A 25790-nucleotide genomic window follows, 5' to 3' on the forward strand; every position below is an offset into this window, starting at 1 on the left:
CACTTGATCGGATTGAGAACCAGAACTGAAAGGACTGCGCATGTGCAGTGACTTAGAAATAGCGCATTGACGTACGACACGCGGAACGAGCTGTTCTTCCTGTTGAATAAAGTGTCATAAATGAGTGTCTTGCCATTCTAAAATCATCCTTTCACTTAAAGGTGCAGTGTGTAGTATGTATGAGGATCTATTGACAGAAATGCAATATAATATACATAACTATGTTTTCAGGGGTGTATAAAGACCTTACATAATGAACCGAATGTTTTTATTACCTTAGAATGAGCCGTTTCTATCTACATACAGCAGGGGTGTCCAAACTTTTTTAAAAGGGGGCCAGATTTGATGTTGTGGACACACCTGGGGGCCGGTTCCTTTTCTATTATATATTATTGCTGTCAATCGATAAGTTTTTTTTATTATTATTAATCGCACATGTTTTCTGAACATTTAAGTTTTTAAATATTCATTTATATTGCAATAACTTTACATTCAATCTCCAAATTAATGTATAAACAACATAAAGTATATTTTTTATATGTATGGCATATTTTTATGACTGAAGGCCAGTATCTCTGATACCAATACTCCTACTGATGTCTCTGTCTCTATGAAACTTTTTTTCTCTCGCAAATGTAACCATTAGTTATAGCCATTCAACATTACAGTGTAATTGAGAGCTATCAATTTTAATATTTATTAGACTTTAAAAAATAACAACTAAGTAAAAAAAATAAACTTTAATTTAAGTAAGCTTAAAGCAATCTTCACAAAAACCAATTATAATAAATGTCATAAACCTGTGACCTTGGAAATATACAGAAATTGAATAAAGTTGTTAAACACGTTTAGTGACGGTGAGTTGCGTTTTATTTTGTATTCGTAGCGCGTGCTCTTCAATTAAAATATTGTTTCTATATCTAGAATGGCTTTATGATATTTAGTCTGTAAACACATTTAATATAAATACAAATGCACAAAACTGTAATTACTAATTTTACATTAAAAATGAAATAAAATGAGATATTACCCTACATTTCTGACAAAATACCACGATTACAGTTCGTGTTACCACAGTAAATCCATGATGGTGAATTGTTGGTTGAAAAATATTCTAACTGAATCGCCTCAGCGTTTTTCCTGATTTGCACGTTAGTGTCGTTGATCAAGTCAGCGCTGTTTTAACTGGCTTTAAACTAAATTCAATCACAGAGAGATTTGCAGCTTGTACCGGAGACCTCTACGCTGAACTCGAACACTTCTCACTGGCTGTTTAGTGGTCGTGTGATTAGCAAATAAACACATTTGTGACCTTGTGAGTTGCGCAGTGTGCACAAGTAGCACTGTTTCATTCCGCTTTTGGCGTGTTAATGTTTCCCGGGCCTAAAAACTATTACATTGACATTGTGAAACTGCACGATTTGTAAATTATGCGTGGCGGGCCACATATAATATATTTTAATAGACAAGCTGCGGGCCGTTTCACAACCTCACCACTAGATGCCGCTAAAAATCACACACTGCACCTTTAGCATTTGTGAAGTGGAGCAGGACAATGTCCCACCAGTCCTTGTTTCGGATTCTCATCTACAGACGACTGGTTTTGGGTGCGGATGGGGCCATTTTTACTGCGTGATAAATATAAGCAGCATGGCAAAACGGTTCATATGCTTGTCTTCAAATTATGACCAGAAATTGATAAATATTAAGTCTGCTGTTTAAAACATATAAAGAACCAATGTAGGAGAATGGTTATATGGGCAAACATCGGGAAACATAGCATATTTGTGCAGTGTGCGCATGTCAAAAAATCAATTCTGATTTGAAGCTTGTGACATATAAATGCGCACATCAACCCGATCACTTTGTTTAGCGTTCATGTAAACACTACATTCAGATTCATCAATCGGAATGAATTCAGTCCAATTAAAACAAAAGCTGTGCATGTAAACATAGCCAATGTCTAAGGCAGGGGTGGCGAACTCCGGTCCTGGAGAGCCATAAGGTGTTTCTCAATGTCAAGGATCCTTCCTCTGCAGGACTGGTCCTTCCAAGTCACTTCCTTCAGGCGAGGCTCCTCTTAAGCATTCGGAGAACAGGCTAGCAAGTGCACGTCAGCCTCATTACGTCAGTGAAAAGGTCCGTTAGCCATCCATAACGTCATTTGTATAACGGTTGTAATTTGTACTGGCATTTAAAAGTTAAACTTTACTTACATTTACTACGGTTATAACTAATGTTTGGTAATGTAAATACTTACACTTGAAAGCATATTGCCCCGTTAACACTCCGCCAACGTCCGATATTTTGTATTTTTTGAACAAGATAGCAAAGCTGCGCGCATAGGATTGTGGGTGATTTGAGAACGCTAAGTGCGCAAAGTCTACTCGTATGCATCCTTTCCTGTATATGGCATATTTTTCGAACGAAGGACTCAGACCTTGGTTGAAATTCCGAGGATCCTCGACATTGGAACAGCCCTTCGACGGACGTCGATGACGTAGCATCCTCGGAATTCTGGCTTCCGAGGATCCTTCCTTGACATTGAGAAACGCCTACAGACCTGCAGAGGTTTGCTTCAACCCTAATCAAACACACCTGAACAAGTTAATCAAGGTCTAAAGGGTTACTAGGAGCATAGATATACATAATAAAGGCTAGATGTCTCGTCCGCGCTGCTGGCCAATGGAGGTCGACGTCCGCACCTGGCGGCCATCTTGTCACTTGCTCACTCATAACATTGTTTTCATGGTGCTTGCACTTTTTAAATAACCATAACTTGCGCAAATTTTGTACCGATTTTCAAACTGTTTGGTTTGTTATAAACGTCATAGATGTAGTTATGAAACTGCATACTTATGAAAAAATATCCATAATTTGTTCAAGCATCCATAATTATAGCCACGTTAATAACGACCATTTGTACCAAACCAAACCATTTGAAAATCCGTCAAGATTTCAGCGAGATAAGTATTTGTGTTCATGCAGATCACTCGCCTTACATCAGGTACCACAGAGCCCTGCCTGTGGCAAGATGGCCGCTGGTGATGACGTTAGAGACTCCGCCGTAAGACATCTAGCCTTTATTATGTATATCTATGACTTGGAAGCTACAGGCAGGTGAGTTTTATCAGGGCAGGAGCTGAACTCTGCAGGACTGAGGCTCCCCAGGACCGGAGTTCGCCACCCCTGGTCTAATGCCAACATCCATTTGTCATAGAATACTGATATCAGCTGACATTAATATTTTATTGTAGTCTTAAGTACTTGTTTTTAAATGTAATGTCTTCTAAACGTCTCATGCCAACATCATATTGACGTGAAACGCCAACATTTAGTCATGAGGTTTGGCAACCAAAACACAACATAATGTTAATATACACACAACACGAAATTATAACATCATTCGATGTTATTTCGTTGCTGTTGGTTGTAAGTCATAGAATTAAGCAACCAAAGTCCAACCGCTTATAAACATCTGAGCCAACATCATATCGATGTCAAAAACCAACATTTGGTCATAGTCAATTATAATCATTGCACTTTGGTATTCTGTTGGTTTTAAGCTGTGATAAGTAACAAAATGAAGTAACCCAAATTCAACATCTCTCCAATGTTGGAGGCTGACATCAAACCAACATTAGATTTTGATTGTCTTGCCGATTTTCATTTTCAACCAAAAGTTTATATCCATTCAACAGTGGAGTCTAACGTCTTTTTGACGGTACACTGACATCCATTGCCAGCTGGGATGTGTTCTTTCCCAAAACCCATTGAGCTGCCTACCTAAAAAGCATTTAGGCATCATAGCATTCGTATGTTTTGTGTATTGATATGCTTGTTAAATAAAATTGTGAATGAAGGAGTGATAATTGAGTGACTTAACAAGAGCATTTCAGCTCAATGTTTGGACCTATTACTGAATGTTAGGATGCTGTCTATGTTGTTAGCTGACCGTTAGCAGCTCACTAGGGTTTGGAAAGGGCTGTGATGGCTTGTTTGCGCGTGATGCATGGTGTGTGATTGTCTATCTTTATTTGTTTAGCAAGCGAAAGAAGGGCATCAAGAATATCAAAGATGGCTCCTGTCCACTTGGACATTTCCTTCACCAATAGCTTCACCAGAGGAGGTGAGTTGGCCTCCATTCTTCATTTCCGTTGACTCCGAGGAGATATTTAGCATGAAACAAATTCCACATCCTTCATCTGATATCTTTAGTTGACTGTCTTGATATCTCATTATCTGTGTTCTGTCACAGACCGCAACTCTTCCCACACACATACACACATTCATGCTGCTTTGGCCCGCTCTTTAATTTTTCGCGGTGATGGTTCTGCTGAACTTGCAGATATTTGTTGCCACAATCCTCCGGAGTACACAGTGTTTCATAAAATCCAGAAAGCAATCATGCAGACACTTATCCACATTCAGAACGCCCATTGTGAATGATTGTTTAGATCTTGAAGTGGTGCAGAAATATTCACCCCCTCAGTGAGGTCAATATCTGCAAAGCATCTCTGAATATGATATTACAAGTATGAAGGGGGAAGGTCTTTGCTGTGATAATGTTGTGGGTTTTGTTGTACATCATGGAAATGGTATTACATAGATTCAATTTAGAGTGGTGGATAGAGACACCGGTACATATATTCACATCTTCTCCCCATTACCGATCAGGCATAATATTATGACAGGTGAGGTGAATAACACTGATTATCTCTTCATCACAGCACATGTTAGTGGGTGGGATATATTAGACAGCAAGTGAACATTTTGTCCTCAAAGTTGATGTGTTAGAAGCAGGAAAAAGGGGCAAGTGTAAGGATTTGAGCGAGTTTGACAAGGGCTGAACTGTGATGGCTAGAAGACTGGGTCAGAGCATCTCCAAAACTGCAGCTCTTTTGGGGTGTTCCCGGTCTGCAGTGGTCAGTCTCTATTAAAAGTGCTCCAAGGAAGGGACAGTGGTGAACTGGCGACAGGGTCATGGGCGGTCAAGGCTCATTGATGCACGTGGGGAGCGAAGGCTGGCCCGTGTGGCCCAATCAAACAGACGAGCTACTGGAGCTCAAATTGCTCAAGAAGTTAATGCTGGTTCTGATAGAAAGGTGTCAGAATACACAGTGCATCCCAGTTTATTGCGTATGGGACAGTCAGGGTGCCCATGCTGACCCCTGTCCACTGCCGAAAGCGCCAACAGTGGCACGTGAGCATCAGAACTGGACCACAGAGCAATGGAAGAAGGTGGCCTGGTCTGATGAATCCAAATTCCCCAGATCTCAATCCAATCGAGCATCTGTGGGATGTGCTGAACAAACATATGCGATCCATGGAGGCCCCTCCTCGCAACTTACAGGACTTAAAGGATCTGCTGCTAACATCTTGGTGCCAGATACCACAGCACACCTTCAGGGGTCTAGTGGAGTCCATGCCTCGATGGGTCAGGTCTGTTTTGACAGAAAAAGGGGGACCAACACAATATTAGGATGGTGGTTATAATTTTATATATATATACATATATTCTGTCATTTATTCACACTCGTTTCCTTCCAAACCCATGTGAAAGTCTAAAGAAATAAAATCACAAGATTTTGAAACAACATGAGTGTGGGTAAATGAGGACAGAATATTCAGTCTTGTTTTGAACTTCAAGTCTTAGCATAAATCATTTTATGTCAGGTCATGATGCGTCGAGTTCTTGGAAACGGGCTCATGATTTTAACAGAGACTGTGTATAAGATACAAGTCTCAGCTGATGGCTCAATGTTGACGCCATGATGCTTCTCGTCATATTTCTCAAAATCTGGGTTATAGATAGCAGCTGCTGCTGAAAACTATTTTCTTATTTCTATATTTTTTTGCTGTTATGCACTGAAATCAGATGGGGCTCTGTCTCACCACAGCCAAATATATTCTAGCAGGTGCAGGCGAAGACATTTCCCATCATGTGCTCTTCACGGAAATGTGGAACTGATTTTTCACTTCCTCATTTTTGGGAACTTTATAAATGTATTTATTTTTAGTGCTAGTGCTACATGATTGATATCCCAAATCTTGTGGCTTCATGGAGAGACATGCACTTTAGAAACTGGAGATTGGGTTCTTTTGACTTGGGCCAGTAAATAACCACCAAGAACACCCTATGAACCACATAGCAATGCCCTGGCCACCACCCACAATGCCTTAACATTGTTAAAGCTAGTTTTGTATGGCCAAGCACCACATGCATTTGTAAATGTAAAAATCTAGTTTTCCATATACAATTGTCTATTTTTCCATTTTTTTCATCTCTTCTTCAACTCATTGATATAATGTTCCTGTCATTCATGTAAACCTTCAGCCATCTTATTGTCTTCATTGATGCCCCATCTTTGCAGACATCACATCAGTCTTCAGGTGACCTTAAATAGAGGTTGACCAATATTGTATTTTGCCAATAAGATGGGCAAAAAAAGCATATTTCCAATTTAATTGGCACACTTTTATGAAATCCTGTTTGCAGTCTATTGCGCAACCAGAAATCCCATTCCCAATAATATCCACACAAAAAAAGATGATAATGTGTATAATTACTGTAACCAATAAGAGCTTGAATCAGTGATTGCTCGCCTTAAATGTCTAGTGTGAGTCAGAGTTATGCCGGGTACACACTTGCATGATTTTAGCCTCAATTTTCAGTTGCTAACAGTTTTGTGGAAAACGCCAACTAATGGCAGAAATTGGAGGTAAATCGGTGCTTGTTCACGTGAGTGTAGTGTGCTATCAAAGGGCGGATCGATCCTGAAATATCGATCCTCGCATAAAAATATCGATCCGACGGTGTTTTTTAACCGGTAATTTTATTTATTTTGCATGAAATTCAGTGGGTAAAATAAGCTACTAAGTGGAAAAATAAACAATTTTTGCGAATAATTGTGTAGGATAGAGCTATTTCTCCTGCTCATCTGAACATACAAGACAGAACCAATCAATCACAGAGAGTTCGCTGCTGACGGTTCGCTCTCAGTGCTTGTTCAAACATGGCTATGTGTTCTAAAAGCATCATAAGCATACGATCCTAATATAAGACGTTTGGGAAACAAAGCCCTGAACAATGCTCATCAGATGACAGAGAAACAATCAGGAGTTTTTTCACAAAAAGGAATTGAAAGTGCACACAACCGTTCAAAATGTTGACTTCAGTAAGATTTTGTAAGGTAATTAATACTTTTTTTATGCATTAAACTGATCAAAAGACTGGAGTAATGATGCTGAAAATTCAGCTTTGATCACAGGAATAAATTACAGTTTAACATACTGTATATTAAACATATCGCCTGTTTTAAATTATAATTATATTTCACAATATTACTGTTTTTACTGTATTTTTGATCAAAGAGACTTCTTTCAAAAACATAAAAAATCTTACCCCAAACTTTTGAACAGTAGTGTACATGTAACATTTATTATAATTAGGATAGTTTGTGCAACTAAATGTATTTGAATTGATTGTTAAAAGTTCAAAAGGACTGTTATGTTCTGTAATTAATAGTAAATAAAAATCAATGTCAGAAAAAAAAATGCAGAAGTTTTACCTTTTGGGATACAACAGCCTATCACTAGCAGCTCTTAAAAATAAAATGAACAAAGATTTTTCCACTTTAACCATACGCACGACTATTTATAGGCTTGCCGAGATCACAAATTACAAAATATTTTAGTGGTCATTAAAATGTATTCAGATTTGGCATATTAATGATACATTCACCTCATATATCATGACACACTGCTCTACCCTAAAGGAAAGTGCATGTAAGTTCAAGTGCATTCTTTTAAAATAAAAAGTATCGATATCGGCGATACTGGCCCTGTATTTACTTGGTAATGGATCAATACCAAATTTTGCAGTATCACCCACACCTACTGTCTGCAACATAGTCCTGCAGTGTGAATGCAGACAGAGCTGTCTGCGATTCTTCCTTTTGAAATGTTGTAAAAAGTGCACACAACATCAACTTAATGGTACCCCTGACAGTTGTGTAGTGTGAGAAGAACAGCTATCCGACAACTTTGAAAATCATGCTGTGTGTACCCGGCATTAACAGAACAGTTCCATAAATTGGTCAACCTCTATTCTTAAAGGGATAGTTCACCCGAAAATGAAAATGAGCCCATGATTTACTCACCCTCATGTCATCCTAGGTGTATATGACATTCTTCTTTCAGACGAATATAATCGGAGTTATATTAAATTTAAAAAGTCCTGGCTAATCCTAGCTTTATGGTAAATGGTAAATGGACTGCGTTTATATAGCGCTTTTAACAGACCAATGGCCATCCAAAGCGCTTTACACATTGCCTCACATTCACCCATTCACACACCGACGGCGGTGTCAGCCATGCAAGGCACCATCCAGCTCGTCGGGAGCAGCTGGGGTTAGGTGTCTTGCTCATGGACACCTCGACACTTGGTCAGGTGGAACCGGGGATCGAACCACCAACCTTCCAGTTTGTAGACAACCTACATGAACCACTGCCGCCCCGGTTTTATAACGGTAGTGAATTGTTTTCTAGTTTTTGAAGTCCATAAAAGTGCATCTATCCATCATATAACTGCTCCACACGGCTCCAGGGGGTTAAGAAAGGCCTTCTGAAGCGAAGTGTCGCGTTTGTGTAAGAAAAATATCCATATTTAAAACTTTATAGACTAAAATAACTAGCTTCCGATGGTCAGCGGTATACGCATCGATTTACAATGAAAGAGTAACCCTTGAACCCTTGATGCATGGCGTATAGACGAACGCAAACGCGTCAGGGGTTACTCTTTTAGTGCAAGTCGACTCGCGCACCGCTGACCGCCGGAAGCTAGTTATTTTAGTCTATAAAGTACTAAATATGGATATTTTTCTTACACAAATACGCCACTTCTCTTCAGAAGGCCTTTATTAACTCCTGGAGCCGTGTGGAGCAGTTATATGATGGATAGATGCACGTTTATGGACTTCAAAAACGACAAAACCATTCACTGCCGTTATAAAGCTTGGATCAGCCAGGACTTTTTTAATATAACTCCGATTGTATTCGTCTGAAAGAAGAATGTCATATACACCTAGGATGACTGAGGGTGAGTAAATCATGGGCTAATTTTCATTTTTGGGGGAACTAGCCCTTTAAATTCCATATGTTACAGCATTTCTCTCTCCTGTCTGTCTCATAAGCTGAGGTGCTAATGACTGTCCTGTCTTCAGAGAGGGTGATAGTTGCATGTGTGTGAATTTTGTTTTCTGTTTTTATTTCCTGTTCCTCTGTGCCGCCACCAACACCTGCACCCTTAATCTACCAGTACTCGGGTACAGGGATAAACTATTCACTCACTCAAACCAAAAAGCTTCAGCTAAGGGAAGAATTCACAATCAAGGTATAGTTTCTCCGTTTTACTCATTCTTACTAACCTAATCCATGCTAAACTTGCTGTGCATGTTTTCAACCTCTCTTTGACCTCTTAGCCATACATCCATCATCCATAGAGTCTAAAAATGTACACCACTTTGAGGTTAGGTTACCAATGACTTTTCTGGTTTACTGAACTACAGTTGTAGTAGTTTGCACTGGCAGGTCAGTGGTGAGGTTCACTGGTATCTTAGTGCATTGGCTGATGACAGGTCACTTGAGTCATCACTGAAATGCCGCATTGACCCGGTTTACTAAGCCAGTTAACATTCATGACTCCGTCGTTCTCAGCTGAACTTTTCAGGACAAATTTAGGAGAGAGGTCAGTAAAACTATATTATGATGTGCTTCCAAAAGGAACATGTTAGCGTATCTCCCACACACACACACACACACTACAGGCCAAAATTTGTGAATAATTTTTTTTTTTTTTTTTATCTTTTGGAAAGAAATGTCTTGTGGTCGCCAAGGCTGCATTTATTTGATCAAAAATGTAGCAAAAACAGTAATATTGTGAAATATTAATAACATTTACTTGATTAGTTCATTTAATTAAATAGTTTTTATTTGATTTGAATACATTAAAATGTAATTTATTCCTGTGATCAAAGCTGAATTTTCAGCATCACTACTCCAGTCTTCAGTGTCACATGATACTAAAGAAATCATTCTGATATGAGGATTTGTTGCTCAAGAAACATTTCTTATCATTAATGTTGAAAACCGTTTTTGCTGCTCAGAGGAACGCTCCACTTTTTTTGAAAATAGGCTCATTTTCCAACTCCCTTGGAGTTAAACAGTTTAGTTTTACCGTTTTCGAATCCATTCAGCTGATCTCCGGGTCTGGCGGTAGCATTTTTAGCATAGCTTAGCATAGATCATTGAATCTGATTAGACCGTTAGCATCTCGCTCAAAAAATGACCAAAGAGTTTTGATATTTTTCCTATTTAAAACTTGACTCTTCTATAATCACATTGTGTACTAAGACAGACGGAAAATGAAAAGTTGTGAGGCTAGGAACTATACTCTCATTCCTGCGTAATAGTCAAGGAACTTTGCTGTTGTACCATTGCCGTTACGCACTGCATAATGTCATTGTGCCTGCTGCATCCATGGTACGGCAGCAAAGTTCCTTGATTATTACCAAGCGGCAACCTCCTCCAGTTTCTCTTGAAGCCAAGACGGAAGTGACTTAAACTGCAATTCATCAGAATCTCATTGAGCCCCATGTTAAAATGCCCAACTTTACAGCAGAATAAAACATGTTTACAGTCTGGTACAAATTGTGGTTTTGGTCTATACAGACAATTTTGCCTTTCGTGACAACTGTGAGGGGGGTGAATTTTTTAATAACTTTTATTTACATTATATAAAGCCTTAAAGTTCTACATAATTAAGGGCGTGGCCACTTTGAGTGACAGGTGGATAACCGTTTGTCTGCTGTCTGTTAGTCATCAAGTCAACACGGCTCCGCCCACGTCCCGCCCTTTTGCCCATTTTCTGTTATCCGGGAGTGACGCGTGGTGACACGCTGCCAAATTGGCAACAGCCAGCTTGACCCTACTTTACGTTTCAAAACTGCTCTTCAGAATCTTATGGGTGACGTCATGGACACTACGTCCATATGATCAGTCTATGATTATTACACAGGAATGAGAGTATAGTTCTTAGCCATATTGGCCTAGAAAATCGCAACTTTTCATTTTCCGTCGGTCTTAGTACACAACGTGATTATAGAAGAGTCGAGTTTTAAATACGAAAAATATCAAAACTCTTTGGTCATTTTTTTGAGCGAGATGCTAACGGTCTAATCAGATTCAATGATCTATGCTAAGCTATGCTAAAAGTGCTACCGCCAGACCCGGAGATCGGCTGAATGGATTTGAAAACGGTAAAACTCAACTGTTTAACTCCAGGGGAGTTGGAAAATTAAAAAAAAAAAAAAATGGATTGTTCCTTTAATATTTATGTGGCAACTGATACACTAGCATTTAAATGTTTGAAGTAACATTTAAAAGAAAAAATACTTTTATTCAGCAAGTACGCATTAAATTGGTTAAAAGAGACTAAATAAATTCTGTTCGTTTGAACTTTCTATTCATCAAAGAATCCTGAAAATACTTTTCACAAAAACATTAAGCAGCAAAACTTGTTTTCAACATTGATAATATCAAGAATGATTATTAATAATTTATTACATTCATCTCCTGTAATAACTGGTTGAGCAACAACCCAGCATATTAGACTATAATTATTCCAGACTTTTGACCAGTGTATGTATTGGGGTGCCAATATACACATACATTTGACTTCAACATTCTTACATGTTTATTTTATATTTTTCCTTATTTGATTATGGTTTTAAGCTACCAATACAAATATAGTGCTCTCAGCTCCGTTTAGCATCAGTAGATTCCATCTTATTCATGTTAGCAAACGCTGGTTTGGTTTTAATACGTGCCTAACCTGTGTTCACATCTGTTGTATCCCTTCTCTCTGAAAGGTGTGTGGGCTAGTCTGCGATCGAGCAGCAGATTCACCCCCGCTGCTGCCGACGTGGGCGCACGGTTGGCTAGCAAGGATCTGGCGCCCCCTACAGGCATTGAGAACCTCCAGGCCCACCTCCTCAAGCATCAAGCCGCTCTCTACATCTTTGGTGAAAAGTCTCACTTCAGGGTAAATGTGGTACACTTACTATCAGTGCTTAGCGAGAAGAAGCCAAGGATTGGATGCTGACCTTGTGTGATCAAACTTAGCAATTTTACAAGAAAGGAGGCCAAACGAAGTGTTCATTTCAAAAATGCTTTTTCATTTCTGTGTTGAAGTGTACCAGGTCATATCACCCTGCAATACTTGGAGAGTGTTCTCCCCAGTGCACAATAAATTTAAGACTAGATAAGGACCTCTTAATAGGCGTTTATAAAAGCCCTGATTTATCGACACAATTTGTCTGTTTTGGCTAAAATTATATTACATTTGGATGCCTGAAGGAACTTTGTGCTGGTTTTTGCCTTATTGATAATTTGTTTTTTTAACATTCAATGTAAAAATGAAGATTTATAGCTGGAATAAATCAGCAGAGTGGTTAACAGTTAAGTAAACTCCTAAGTTATTTGGCTGGTCCTGTTTAGTGCACAAACTGTCTGTTTTGAATTTTAGCTGATGCCTATGAAGTGGAAATTTAATTTAATCCATATTAGTAAAAAAAGTTGGTCTGCTCAAATTGATGGTCTTGGATAGAATACAATAGCTTTTTTGATATACAAATTTGTGACTTTGTTCTGGAAATAAGCAAAACTTCTACACAACATTCGACCCAGAGGCATAATCCAAATATTTGTTTTCTATGCTCTGATTTTTTTCCAGAAAGTAAACAAAACTAAATTAAAAGTTTGTGCCAAATGCTTTTCCATGGCAGGGCTTAAAACTGGACTCAGCCCTGAACTGTGAACTGGTGCCGGTTGAGTTTGCAGACACCAGACAGGTGAAGAGCTCCTTCAAGAAGCTTCTGAGAGCATGTGCACCCAGTTCCATGTCCTCAGACACAGAGGAATCGTTCCTTAAGGCTCTGGAGGAGAGCGAATGGATGCTGCAGGTTAGCTTGACTTCTTAACACACATTAGAACCCTGTACTGTATTAAAACTACCCCTACACCTTCACCTCATTGTGACTCAGATTGTGGCCTATATCTTGCAAATCCACCGGCAGCAATGTGAGAAAACCAGAGACACGTTGGCCTTTGTGACTTTGACCCTGTTGGTAATTCCTTCCTCTAAAATAGACACCCCTGGGAAACTATACAACACAAAGATGGGAAAATTGCATGACACAATTAAAGCAAAACAAAGTTGCTTACCACACTGAAAGCCATGCACTCACAAACCCCTTTGGCCTTACGTTCCACAGTGTCTCAGACACTAAAACAATATTATCTGTAAAGATCCTTGCCAGGACACTCAGAGAGCTCTTAGTCAGCAGTGCACATTACAATAAATGTACAGGAATTGCTAAACTTAGAATGTGTTGTTTTGTACTCTCTCTGTGTGTGTGTGTGCGTGTGTGTGCGCGCGTGTGTGTGTGTGTGTGTGTGTGTGTGTGTGTGTGTGTGTGTGTGTGTGTGTGTGTGTGTGTGTGTGTGTGTGTGTGTGTGTGTGTGTGTGTGTTCAACAGCTACACAAGCTGCTGCAGCTGGCTCTGGTTGTGGTGGAGTTGCTGGACAGTGGATCATCTGTACTAGTTAGTCTTGAGGATGGCTGGGACATCACTACTCAGGTGAGTATCATCTCACACGTGTTCTTAAGCAGTGGTTCCCAACGTGGTGGGCGTGTTGTGGTGGGCCCGGAGCTGTAAAATAGAGGGTGTGGCAAGGCTAATCCTGTTCCGTGGCGATCTGTGCACTGTCCATGTGACGTAATTTCCGTGCTCTGCTCCGCGGACGGTGTGTACAACAGCGCGTGTGCGATTGACTTGAGCACTAGACAAAAAGTCCACTAGATCTATCTATCTAGTCCACTATCTTTCCGTAATAACAGCCAAAGAAGTATACTTTGAGCGCTCAACTGTGCGCGAGACTTGAAAATGAAAATGAAGTATACCCGGGCCTTAAAGAAACACTCCACTTTTTTTGAAAATAGGCTCATTTTACAAGTCCCCTAGAGTTAAATAGTTGAGTTTTACCGTTTTGGAATCCATTCAGCCGATCTTTGTATCTGGCGGTAGCACTTTTAGCATAGCTTAGCATACATCATTGATTCTGATCAGTCCATTAGCATCTCATTCAAAAAATTACTGAAAGACACTTTCAATATTTTTGCTATTTAAAACTTGACTCTTCTACAGTTACATTGTGTGCTAAGACCAACTGAAAATGAAAAGTTGTGATTTTCTACACCTATATGGCTAGGAACTACTTTCTCATTCCTGCGTAATAGTCGCGGATCTTCGCGGCCGTGCCATGGCTGCAGCGGCTCAATGATGTTACAGCGCCTGAAAGTAGCCCCCAGCTAGGTAAATTTCAATGTGACCGGCACTAAGTTCGTGTAGTTGCAGAGAAAATTTCAGGCTTGCAGCCGACAAATTGTGTTGTGGATTTACCTGTGTGATTAGCCACGGTTCTGTGTGTTGTAAAGGGCTGTGATAGTAAGTCGAAGGTGTAACTACCACCATGTTTCACAGAATACCAACAAATCATTGCGCCGCTGCAGCCATGGTACGGCAGCGAAGATCCGCGACTATTACGCAGGAATGAGAAAGTAGTTCCTAGCCATATAGGTGTAGAAAATCGCAACTTTTCATTTTCAGTTGGTCAGCAGAATGTTACGAAAGCGCTTCAGGGTGATACAAGACCTCACTGTGAAATGATCCTGCTTATTATGAGGGTACTTTCCACATAAGTTCATCACTGAACACAAAATATTAATTCAGCGGTCTGTGATCAGTTAGCTAGGCATGTAACGATTCACTCATTTTCTCGATGCATCGATTTTTGAATTGTTGATTTCAGTCAATAATCGATTTAAAATAATAAGAATCTAATTCTTTTTGATAGCGATTCAGTGCTTTAAAATATATAAACATTAAAGGTGCAGTGGGACATCTAGTGGTGAGGTTGTGAATTAAATTTGTGCCGTACCATGGGTGCAGCGGCGCAATGATATTACACAGCGCCTGAAATAGTCTAACTTCCGTCAACATAACTAACATGACAACCTGCTTGCACAGAGGCGTGCTGGGGACTATTTTCAGGCACTGCATAATATCATTGCGCCGCTGCACCCATGGTACGGCACAAAATTCCTTGATTATTACACAGGAATGAGAGTATAGTTCCTAGCCATATCGGCCTAGAAAATCGCAACTTTTCATTTTCCGTCGGTCTTAGTACACGATGTAACTATACACGTCACAACATGTAAATAGGAAAATGCTGGCGTCATTTTGTCACTTATTTGAGCAGTAGGCTAGCTGGAGCCATTTACCTCCAGTCTTTGTTCTGAGCTAGGCTAGTCCTTTAAGACTTCACATTGTGACCACAAAGAGGACTGTAGGACTGTATTAATTACAAAGTTTCAGATAAATCCTATAGGGTTTTGCAAGCCAAAATGGGGTGGGTGCTTGCCTTGTCTTTGACTGTTATCTGATTCAAATTCCATTATCTTTCATTGTTAAAAAAAAGAATAATTATTTACCGTGAAACAGATAATTTAAAGGTAGTGCCACCCCAATCCAACAATTGACATGTCGGTCAAAAAGAGCAATGGGAATGTCAACCTACAAATGCCTTATAGTTGTCTTTAAACTGGGATAGGAGAACATATTTTAAAATCAAAAAACTGATTTTCAAATGAAACATGATGTTTAAAGATCTGTTGCAGTACAGGCACTTTTCTAGTCACAGCTCATATTTTCCATGCCCACTTGATCATTTAACTGTCATCAGATGTAGAACTGTGTTCTCTGGCTGTCAACCGGGCTTGTAAAATGTAGCTGTGGTCAGTGCCAGAATCAGGCACGTGTCTGAACAAAACCATCCCTGTTCACTTTCCCTGCCACTTGACCATTCTGCCATTCTCTCTGTGGGCCTGATCTGCTGTAAATAGGTTTGTCTAAATAGGCTCCATGTGTCTGGCTCTGTACGAGAGAACAGAATCACGCTTTTGTCATGTCGCCATGCTTTTAGTCTTGGTTGTGTTGTGATATTCTTTAATGCTTTGCGATATTGCTCTGATAATGCTTAACATAATCATCTTTATATAATTAATGGAAGCGGTTCTGCAGCAGTTTCTCCTTTTGGTTAGAGCAAAGCTTTACATTTATGCATATATTTGAACTGGTATTCACAAATGTGTTTTTAATTATATATTTAACTTTTTCTGTGTGTACCAGGTGTTGATTTTACTACATTATAGTGACGTATTTCTGGAATATTGAATAGGTGGCGGTGCATGATTTTACACACCTCAACGCAATCTGTAGCTCACTAGCTAGCTGACAGTGGTTTAGGATGTTCTGCCCAAGTCATTAAACTGACGAAGGAACACCATTACAGAGGGGAAGCAAATGTTCAGATTTTGGCTAAAGATTATGAAGACAAGGTTTTCCAGTGGATTAATTTACGGATCACGGATTAATTGTTAACCACAAGAACAAGTAAAAAGGGTCAATTTAGATTTCACGCAGACTTTAAATTCTTGTGACAAACAGTGCAGGCCATTGTCTCTCAAGATAAGCCAGTCTCTGGGAAACAGCACCTGTCACAAAAATGTGAAGACAGAAAACACGATGGAGGAGTTTTGGAGGCTTTGGGGCCAGATTTACTAAACGCTTGAGTGAGCGCAAACCCTCTTTTGGCGTTAAAAACTACTGTCAGGATTCACTTAAAACAAGCGGTGAAAAATTGGAACTTGTTGCATATGCATTTATAGGAGTTTCCCTTTCAGACGCAAAATGTATAGGTGGAGAGTATTTAAATGAATCGTGCGAGGTGATTTACTAAGGTTTGCGCTCGTCAATTTACTGGTGTTTGTGCCATTATTTACCGCCCTAAAAAAGCATGTCTCAAACAAGACGCTAATACGCGCTGCTCTTGGTAGATTGTGTTGGTCATTGTGGAAATGATCTGGCTGCGTCTGTGTTCATTAATTCGTCGTCAGTAGATCACGCACAGAACTTGCCCCTCCCATTGGCGCTTTTTTGGAATTGCGCTATCACGCTAATTTGCCCTGTTTATTAAATCTGGCCCTTAGTGCACAGAGTATTGCACACATAAAGAAGCTGCCACATGGAGTTCTGGTACTGATGGTACATTTTGTTCTCAGGTAAAAACTGTCAGGATGTGCAAGTTGCAACAGTCTGCTCACATTGGGTCAGCTTCAATAGGGTCAATATTTACTTACATTAGGCACATAGCACTGTCTGGCTATCACCAGACCAAGTAGCCTGACAAGCCAGACCCACATCAAGATGTTGGGTCTGGGAACTCACCATTGGCAGGGCTCAATCCGAGGGGCGGGATAAACGGTTGTCTTTCAAATTCCCTCTGCACGCAATTGGATAGCGCCATGAGCGCCACAACCAACCAAAGAAAAAGGTGAAGCCGAGCTAACGTTAGTTGATAAACTTTCGCCGTATCCGGTAGGCAAAACTTCGAACATCTTCTTTTCTTAAGAATGACTTCAGTGCCGTTCTTTGTTCTTTTCTCAAAGAAATGCTTAACTCCAAGTCTTCCAGAGTCGCGGCCAAAGCCGATTCAAAAGACCGCTGACGAACAGCGTTTTTTTTCTATGTTTACGAGGAGCACGCAGAACCTCCGCAACTCCATGACGTGCTGTCATTATGTTAAGCCCGCCCACCGACTCTACACACGCTGTGATTGGCCTGACCAGAGTTTGGTTTTTCCAGCTCTCATGTCTACCGACAGTTGCTAGACTACACTTGCGGCAAAATAAATGTTCTGCCGCTAGGGTGCGTCTAGATTTCTAGGCTACAGACCAAGCACAATCTTTTAAGATTGAACATTGATCTGGGGAGTCTGCTCTGTATTTTCTACTGCACAAGTGGCGTGATCAACCGGCAGAGTTCAAATGACTCTGTACGCAATTGGATAGTCCTTCAACGAGCCATCGCTTCTCTATTAGGGATGGCGAAAACTAAACATTTTCTTGACCGACCACCGAGCCTTGAAAACCGGTTAACCGATTAGTTTAAAATATGCTGCGCTATTTGAAATAACAGCCGCGAGCCGCGCCTGCAATTTCGCAACTCTGTCGCATCTCTCTGCCGCTCTGCCTCCCGCTCTCACACACACACTGTCCTGGCGCCGCCGCCTGCCTTCCACTCACGTCACTTTTTTAAAATCCCCTACAGCGCGAAACATGAGTACCGCTAACGTGGCACCGAGGAGCTTGTTTGTAATCGGAGGACAAATGGCTCCTTAGTTTCGAAATGGTTTGGGTACAAGGTGAACGCATTGAAAATAAAGGCATTTGTCTAGCGTTAGAAGCTCATTTGAAACATTGCCGCGGCTCATTTAAGAAAATGACAGCTCCGAAGAGACGCCGCTTTAGTTCGAGGTAGTGCTAACAATAATAAAGAAAGATGATGATCAACACCTTATGTGTTACCACTGAAATGTAGATGTAATATATTTCCAAATGTAAGCCCTTTAAAATCTTATGCGGAATGTTGTCTAACAGACTGCAACACGATAAAACCAATGGATAAAACAGGCACCTTCAGAATGCGTAAAAGACGCACCGGCCAAGGCAGGTCTAACTCACTGTGTGCCTTCTAATTAAGCACTGTATCACACAAGTTGCAACTTACATCTGTGTCGTTCTTTTTGGTGAAATGGTCCCACAGACCCACACACTACTTTTCTTTGCACGCTTCATACTGTCGTCTGCCCTGGCTCTAACCGTAAACCTTGTGAGCGAGCAAACCCAAACGCTGTGACCTCGCGCCAAATGTTTTTATTGGTTTATTAAGTACAAACAGTCGAGTTATGAAAAATTGAGTGTGAGGGATTTGTTCACTTCACACAAAAAGATTTTGGAATGAGATGGCTAACTGTAGTAGCGTTTAGTCCACTGTCTATAATAGCCTAATTTAGAGATCACTTTTTTTTTTTTAACCGACAACCGACAACTTTGATCGGTTAACGTTGATACGGTCAACCATCGGTCAAACGGTCATCGGTTAACATCCCTATTCTCTATCCGTCATTGTAAACCCGCCAATAGCACGCCAGGTGGATAAGCCGGTTTGTGTTTGGTCCCCGCAAATTTGTAACAGAAGCAGGATAAAAATATAGCTGCTAGCAGCAATATCGGGGCCAAGCGCAACAGTAGCAAACAAGGAAGCTAGCAGCAGACCAACTAAAAAAATGTGTGAAGACATTTGAAGACAATTTTAAGCAAAAATGTTGTGTAGAGACAATGTCATATTTTGTTTAATTATAGCGTCACCAAGAGGCACAATCCCACCATTTTTTTAGTGTGTCCTCGAAGTGAGCCCATACATGTGTGTGTCAATTTTGGGGAAAATATCTAATTTCGTTTTGGAGTTATAGACATATGAAAAATGACTTTGATTGGATTTTACTACCCCTTACTATCAATATTTTGACATTTGGGCATTGGTGTATAGCTATCGACCTATGTTTCCGAACTTCTGATGGCGGTTTCCTCTTGATCGGACTTGCGGTCTCGAAGATATCAGCGCTTATACGTTTTATAAGTGCCAAATTAACATGCTGCACAAACCATACGTCGAAACCTGGCAAGTCTGGTATCGTTGGACTCCCAGTTGGACTCGTTGGAAAAAAGTTACTCCCATGAAAATAAGTCATCCACACCCAAAGTTATAAGCATTTGACAAAAAACTCAAAAGTTATTAGCATAAACATGAGTGAAACTTTGGACAGGTGGTGGACAGGGATTGTTTTAGAGACTCCAAAATTGGTGTGGTTAATGTTGGACCAGTCCTCTATCTGTGTGCTAAATTTCATAATTTTCCCGCAAACGGTTCTATGGGCTGCCATAGACTTCAATGGCGGAATAATAATAAGAAGAAATCTAACGGTTTCAATAGGTGCCTTCGCACCTTCGGTGCTTGGCCCCTAAATATGTACAGGTTTCCAGCCTGAGCTGCAAGGCGAAATCAAATCGCCAGCAGATCGGGCTGGGTTTACCCAGTCTACACATAGCAAGCATTGGACCCTGTTTTCAACGTATGATTATATTCCTCTCGTCCTCTCTCAATGTTTCTGTAGGTGGTTTCCCTCGCGCAGGTGCTCAGTGATCCATTCTACAGGACCATAGAGGGCTTTCAGGTGCTTTTGGAGAAAGAGTGGCTGTCTTTTGGCCACAAATTCAGCCAACGTGGCACCCTGACCCCCAGCAGCCAGGGCAGCGGCTTCACTCCCATCTTCCTCCAGTTTCTTGACTGTGTCCATCAGGCAAGTTGGCCATATAAGCAGTCATGTAGCAGGCATCTTTATTCCAAAGCTGCCCAGGGTTACGTGTCTGGCTCAAGGAAATAATGGCTGATGAGATCCTTGAACCAGCAATCTTCTGATGTTTTCCATTATCTGGGGGTAGTGGAATTATAGTAGTTAAAGATCTGGGCTGGACACAACAGCTGTAGTGACTCATGAACCCCATGACCATTGTGTACTTGAGCTAGACACCTTAACCCCAGGTTGCACCAAAAGGGACTGTCTATGTTCAATTTTGAATAACAAATAACCAATTGCTCCATCTCTCTTTTTCACACACTGCCCAGAATCACTTCATAACTCCCGATCACTCTCTCACACACACCCCTCTCTTGTTCTCACAATGCTTCGTCCATGAGCTCACAGCATTCCTGCAGCGTCCAGGCAGGAGGAGGAGGATGAGAAGCACTCAGCTGTCAGAATGCATGCTCTAGCTTTCCTTTTGCAATCCCCATGGTGGGCAAGTCATTTAGACAGCCATCTTCCTGCCCCCCTTTGAAATGATCGTACACAGATGGCGTTTCAACCTGCAGCCAGCATTGTACTTGCTTGAGTGTTTCGCCATCACCTCCCAACATCCGCACGTTTAGCACAAGCGGCGGAAAACTGCAATTTTGGGGATTCTGTTAAGTCTGTGCTACATTAGAATGAGGTAAAGGGCAGGAGAAGTTGTTCTCCCTCCGGAGACATGCGCACCACTCCCATGGTTTTACAGACATGCATTGTTTTTAGCCATGTGTGATGAAATCAAGGCGTAGAGTGCTTGAATGACCCAGCGGAGGTCCTCCAATGTCACAAACCACAGAAATATAGCGAAAGCATCTGAAAATAGAAGTGTCTCATCTTAGAGGCAGCTGTTGTTTTTGCCAGGAAGTCCAGGTGGCCTGGAGTGTGAGAAATTTGCAAGCTCTTCTGTCTAGATCCTGCTGGCAGCACATTATCACATTATGTCCCTCCTGTTGCTGTTAGTTATTTTGGTACTTTTTAAACTCTCTTCAACTAATCATTTCCTGGGCGTTTACTAATCGTTTTCTTGTCTCAGTGGTGTCCTACTCATATTTGTTGAATCACCGTGGCCGTGAAATGAGGCCAAAAGGCTCCTCCAATATGACACATTAACTTTCTTATTCCAGGTTCATAACCAGTATCCCCTTGAGTTTGAGTTTAATCAGTACTATCTGAAGTTTCTGGCCTACCACTACATCTCCAATCGCTTCAAAAACTTCCTTCTGGACTCGGACTACGAGCGCCTGGAGCACGGTGTGTATGCGCAACTCCTCGTGCTGTCCTTTAAGGAGAAACACACATTCCTCCACAATACAGTATTTGTCTTTTTATATTGACATAATTACATTATTGTGCAAATGTTTTTCAGATGTGTTCTTGAAATAAACATGGATTTGAATGCCTGTATAGTATTACAGCAGACATGTGCAGTCTTGCTCAGAAAAGTTGTACCTACCTGTAACAGCCTTGATGACCTTTGGAAGAAGCACTTCTTTTAAGTGCTGCTAATCTTATCAGACTTGACTTCTGATATTTTGTTTCACACCTGATCACGTTACTCTGGGTAATGTGCGCTTAACAAGTGCTCCTTTGTGTCCCCTCACTAAAGGCACATTGTTTGAGGACAAAGGAGAAAAGCAGTCCAAGAGAGGAATCTGTATCTGGGAGTGTATCAACCGAATGCACCGCAAGAGCCCTCTCTTCTTCAACTACCTGTACAGCCCGTCAGAGGCGGAGGTAAAGAGTCAATCGGGATGTGTGTAGAAGTACCAGACAGCTCTTGTTGCTGTTACCCTCGAGCACTCTGCTTAGAGGTTATGTTGACGACCAGTCCCAAATATGTTGCCGTCTATTGCCAGATCACATTGACAGTGAAGAATAGTTCCCCGCAATTGCAAAACAGCATCTTTGACCTTATAAATCATCCTTGTTACATCTGAATCAGGTGGTCACAGTCTGTAAAAAACAGGGCTCTATCTTCAAATCCAGGCTGTGAGTAAAAGTTGTTTTTCACATAGGAATCTTCTCACAGACAGTCATCCCCTGACATCGTTTCAAAATGGGTGAATCAGTTCATCCATAGTCACCCATAGCCCACAACAAAAACATATTTGAGGAAGTTTAGTGAGAGCAAAGGACCCTGTGGGCTGTTTCTTCTTACACTGGAAATGGGGCTGCACTTCAACAAATGTTGGGAAAGAACAAGTATTATGCTTCTTCTAAGTTAAAGGTTCTGTAACAGGGTTTCTGCAGGTTTCACCTCAAATGTAACACTTTTTAAGACCTTTTTCAGACCATTATGAATGAAATTTAAGACCTAGCCTATATCACGCAATAAAGTACAAAAGGAAATGAAGAATCACAAAGTTACTTGCACAGCAAATTCATTTATTCAAATTGAACAAAGTATCAATAAACGTACACTTCCGCATATCTCAATCCCACCAGGATTTCGCAATATATATATTTTGGGGTATTTTTGAGATCAAAATGACTGATTATGTGGTGGTAATTACCAGAAATTTGTGGTAAAAAAACTTTTTTCATAATTAGGATGCCACATTTACCATATTATTGTGTTAGATGCACAATAGTCAGTGTAAAACAAACAAAATACACAAATCTTGTTTGGTACCTTATTAGTCAAGTGGTGTGCTATTTAGCTTTAATAACACAAGCGCTTGGAGTGGGAAATATGACCAAAACAAGTAAACCACAGCAATAAGCAATTGCTTAATATAGGAAAACATTGTCATGTAATTAAGTAATCAAGTAAACGGTCAGTAATAAAATAAGAACCATATAAACAAATTACATTAAGACAAATAAATACAACTTAAAGATACAGATGAAAACAGTACCGTTTTTTCCCCTGTTGTTGTTGTTGTTTGGCCTACAGTAATGCGCAGATCCAACACTGACACACGTCCCAAACTGATTTACTCAAGACATAACCGCCACATTGGACATAGGCATAATTATGTGTGTATTTGATCGTTCAAGGGCAATAAGCCTAGAAATTGAATACATTCGGTATACTTCCTCGAGCATTGACAGGCAGCAAACGCGTGCACAGAATCCACAGCCAGTGCCAAATTGAGTTCATGGTTTATATCGCTTTTATTAACTATTTTTAGTGCTATCAGGCCTATCATAATTTTTATTTAGTCATTCATCCACCTTGTGTAATGGCTTTGCCCGGTCCTTGGCACTTATGCGAGAGGACTGGTGAGAAAGACTCACCTTCGCTTTCACAATGGCGGAACTGGAGAACTATTAGCTGAAGAATAAAATCCATTATTAAAGCGCTGCGGGACCATTTCAATGAGCATTAGAGGTAGCGTTTAGGGATGGGCATTTTTGTCAATTTCTCATTTCGATATGAAAATGAGATATTGTTGACAAATACAAACGTGACGTGAAAACATGTCTATGAAAATATGAACAAATGACTTGAAAAAACAACTGCTAGATTATGATTTTTGAAAAAGAAACATCTAAAAACAAAATGACCGTCTCAAATAACCCAGTCAATAATATCAGGCATTGCATTTGAGCTGAAATGGTGAATAAACACCACCCTGCAGAACTTTGCTAGCGGGTTAATAAACTCAACCAAACAAATCCTATATGAGATTAAACAGATATAGACAACATAAAATTAATCTTACAACTTGCATCTACACAAAAGGCCACGAGTGTTCACTTGAACTTGACTACGCTAGTCTGATGTAACTCTTGTTGTGAATTTCCATTAATAGCGTGCTGATACACAGTGAACTAAAGCACAGAGAATTTACAACATGCTATTACAATCTTGTTCTCATAATGCTATGTATATGTCAGATTGGCACTGCACATCTTGCACTATTTCATGATCACAGGGATTCCAGGCATCACTGCAGAGCATGCTTTTAAGACCTCAGGTACCGCCCAAAATGCCGTAATAACCAATCAAAAAAATAGATGAATATATTTTTTAAAGTCAGGGCGATCATCGCTTTCATGATCGATTGTCGCTGTCAAGTTCGTGTGCTCGGGTACTCTTGCCCATCCCCAGTAGCGTTACATGGACATAGAAAAATGAAGACCCATTTAAAATGATTTAAGACCTAGAACTCAATAATTCAGCGAATTTAAGACTTTTCAAGGCCTACATTTTTTTACTTTAAGACCCTGCGGAAACCCTATGTAAGGGATTTTTTTTTGCTTAGGAATGCCACTCAAAATAATGCCCCATTACCTGATATATATAATTGAATTGGCAGTCCTGAAATGTCCTGAATGTCAATATCAAATGAGCTGTTTATAATCAGATTGATGCTAATTCTGGCACACAGCAACTAACGTCACTTACAGGATCTTTATATAATGATGAAACTGAAAAATACGATAAACAATGGTTTCTGTGCTTTTCTTTCTAGCTGGTGTTGAAACCATTGATTTCGATTCCCAATCTGACAACATGGGAGTTCTACACAGGGGAGACGCTGTCCACAGGCCCCTCTTATGACTGGTGTATGCTCGCTGTGCGCTCACAGAGCTCGGTAGACTCAGACACCATCGCCACCACCAAGAGGAGGATCGTCTGGCCATGTTACAGCAGTGTCAGCCGCGCACAGCCAGACGCCATCACCAAACTATTGGCTGTGAGTCTTTGTCCTTTTTTTAAGTTTCTCTTTATCAGGAGCAACAGATTTTGGTGACAAGAAAACTTTCTTCCAATAATGAAAGTGAAAACGTTGTATGATGCAATAAAATCACAGCCAACCAGAAGAGTGAAGGGAAGTTTTCTCTGTTTGTATGGTAACACTCACTGCATAGCTGAAAAATGTACACATACTTTGTATTTTTATGCCATGCTTTTTATGGCTGTCCATGAGGATTTAGTGAAGTGACGCTTAGCCTGAATTTGTCCTCTGCATTTAACCAATCCAAATTAGTGCACACAAAGTTAAGAGCAGTGAGTAGTGAACACATACACACACTGAAATCCGTGGACGCACACCCAGGGAATTTGCAGCCATTCACTGCGGCATCCGGGGAGCAATTGGTGGTGTTGCCTTGCTAATGCGCACCTCATTAGTTTCCTGCTGGTACTGAGAATTAAACCTGCGACCTTCAGGTTACAAGTCCACCTCTCTAACCATTAGGCCACTACTGCCCCCTTTTTTCTGCGTTTCTGAACTTTTCAAACCACCGTCTCTCATCCATGTTTGATATCTATGAAGATCATGATTTAGTCCAGTTTTTGCTGTAGACAAGCTTCCGGCCACAATTCCAAAGAAATAGAAAGAATGCAAAATATAGCGTCTGCTGTTGCTTGCGAGGACAAGTGTCAGACATAAGCAGAAACCAAA

General features: G+C 40.5%; 1 protein-coding gene across 3 annotated transcripts in view; it reads left to right on the forward strand.

Annotated features, from left to right (window-relative positions):
• The window catches only part of sbf2 (SET binding factor 2), a 220477-nt gene that overhangs the window by 187301 nt on the left and 7386 nt on the right, over window positions 1-25790 (forward strand). Inside the window, exons 29-37 of one of the 3 annotated variants that reach the window (XM_079802011.1) lie at window positions 4046-4129; window positions 9320-9394; window positions 11931-12103; window positions 12846-13022; window positions 13599-13700; window positions 20200-20385; window positions 21558-21684; window positions 22040-22167; window positions 24855-25079. In XM_079802011.1, the coding sequence (XP_079658137.1) occupies window positions 4046-4129; window positions 9320-9394; window positions 11931-12103; window positions 12846-13022; window positions 13599-13700; window positions 20200-20385; window positions 21558-21684; window positions 22040-22167; window positions 24855-25079 (1277 nt within the window). The remainder of the gene's footprint in view (window positions 1-4045; window positions 4130-9319; window positions 9395-11930; window positions 12104-12845; window positions 13023-13598; window positions 13701-20199; window positions 20386-21557; window positions 21685-22039; window positions 22168-24854; window positions 25080-25790) is intronic. The other 2 variants (XM_079802012.1, XM_079802013.1) reach the window with 2 other exon arrangements.

Source organism: Gobio gobio (assembly GCF_949357685.1).
Source record: "Gobio gobio genome assembly, chromosome: 2".
NCBI lineage: Eukaryota > Metazoa > Chordata > Actinopteri > Cypriniformes > Gobionidae > Gobio > Gobio gobio.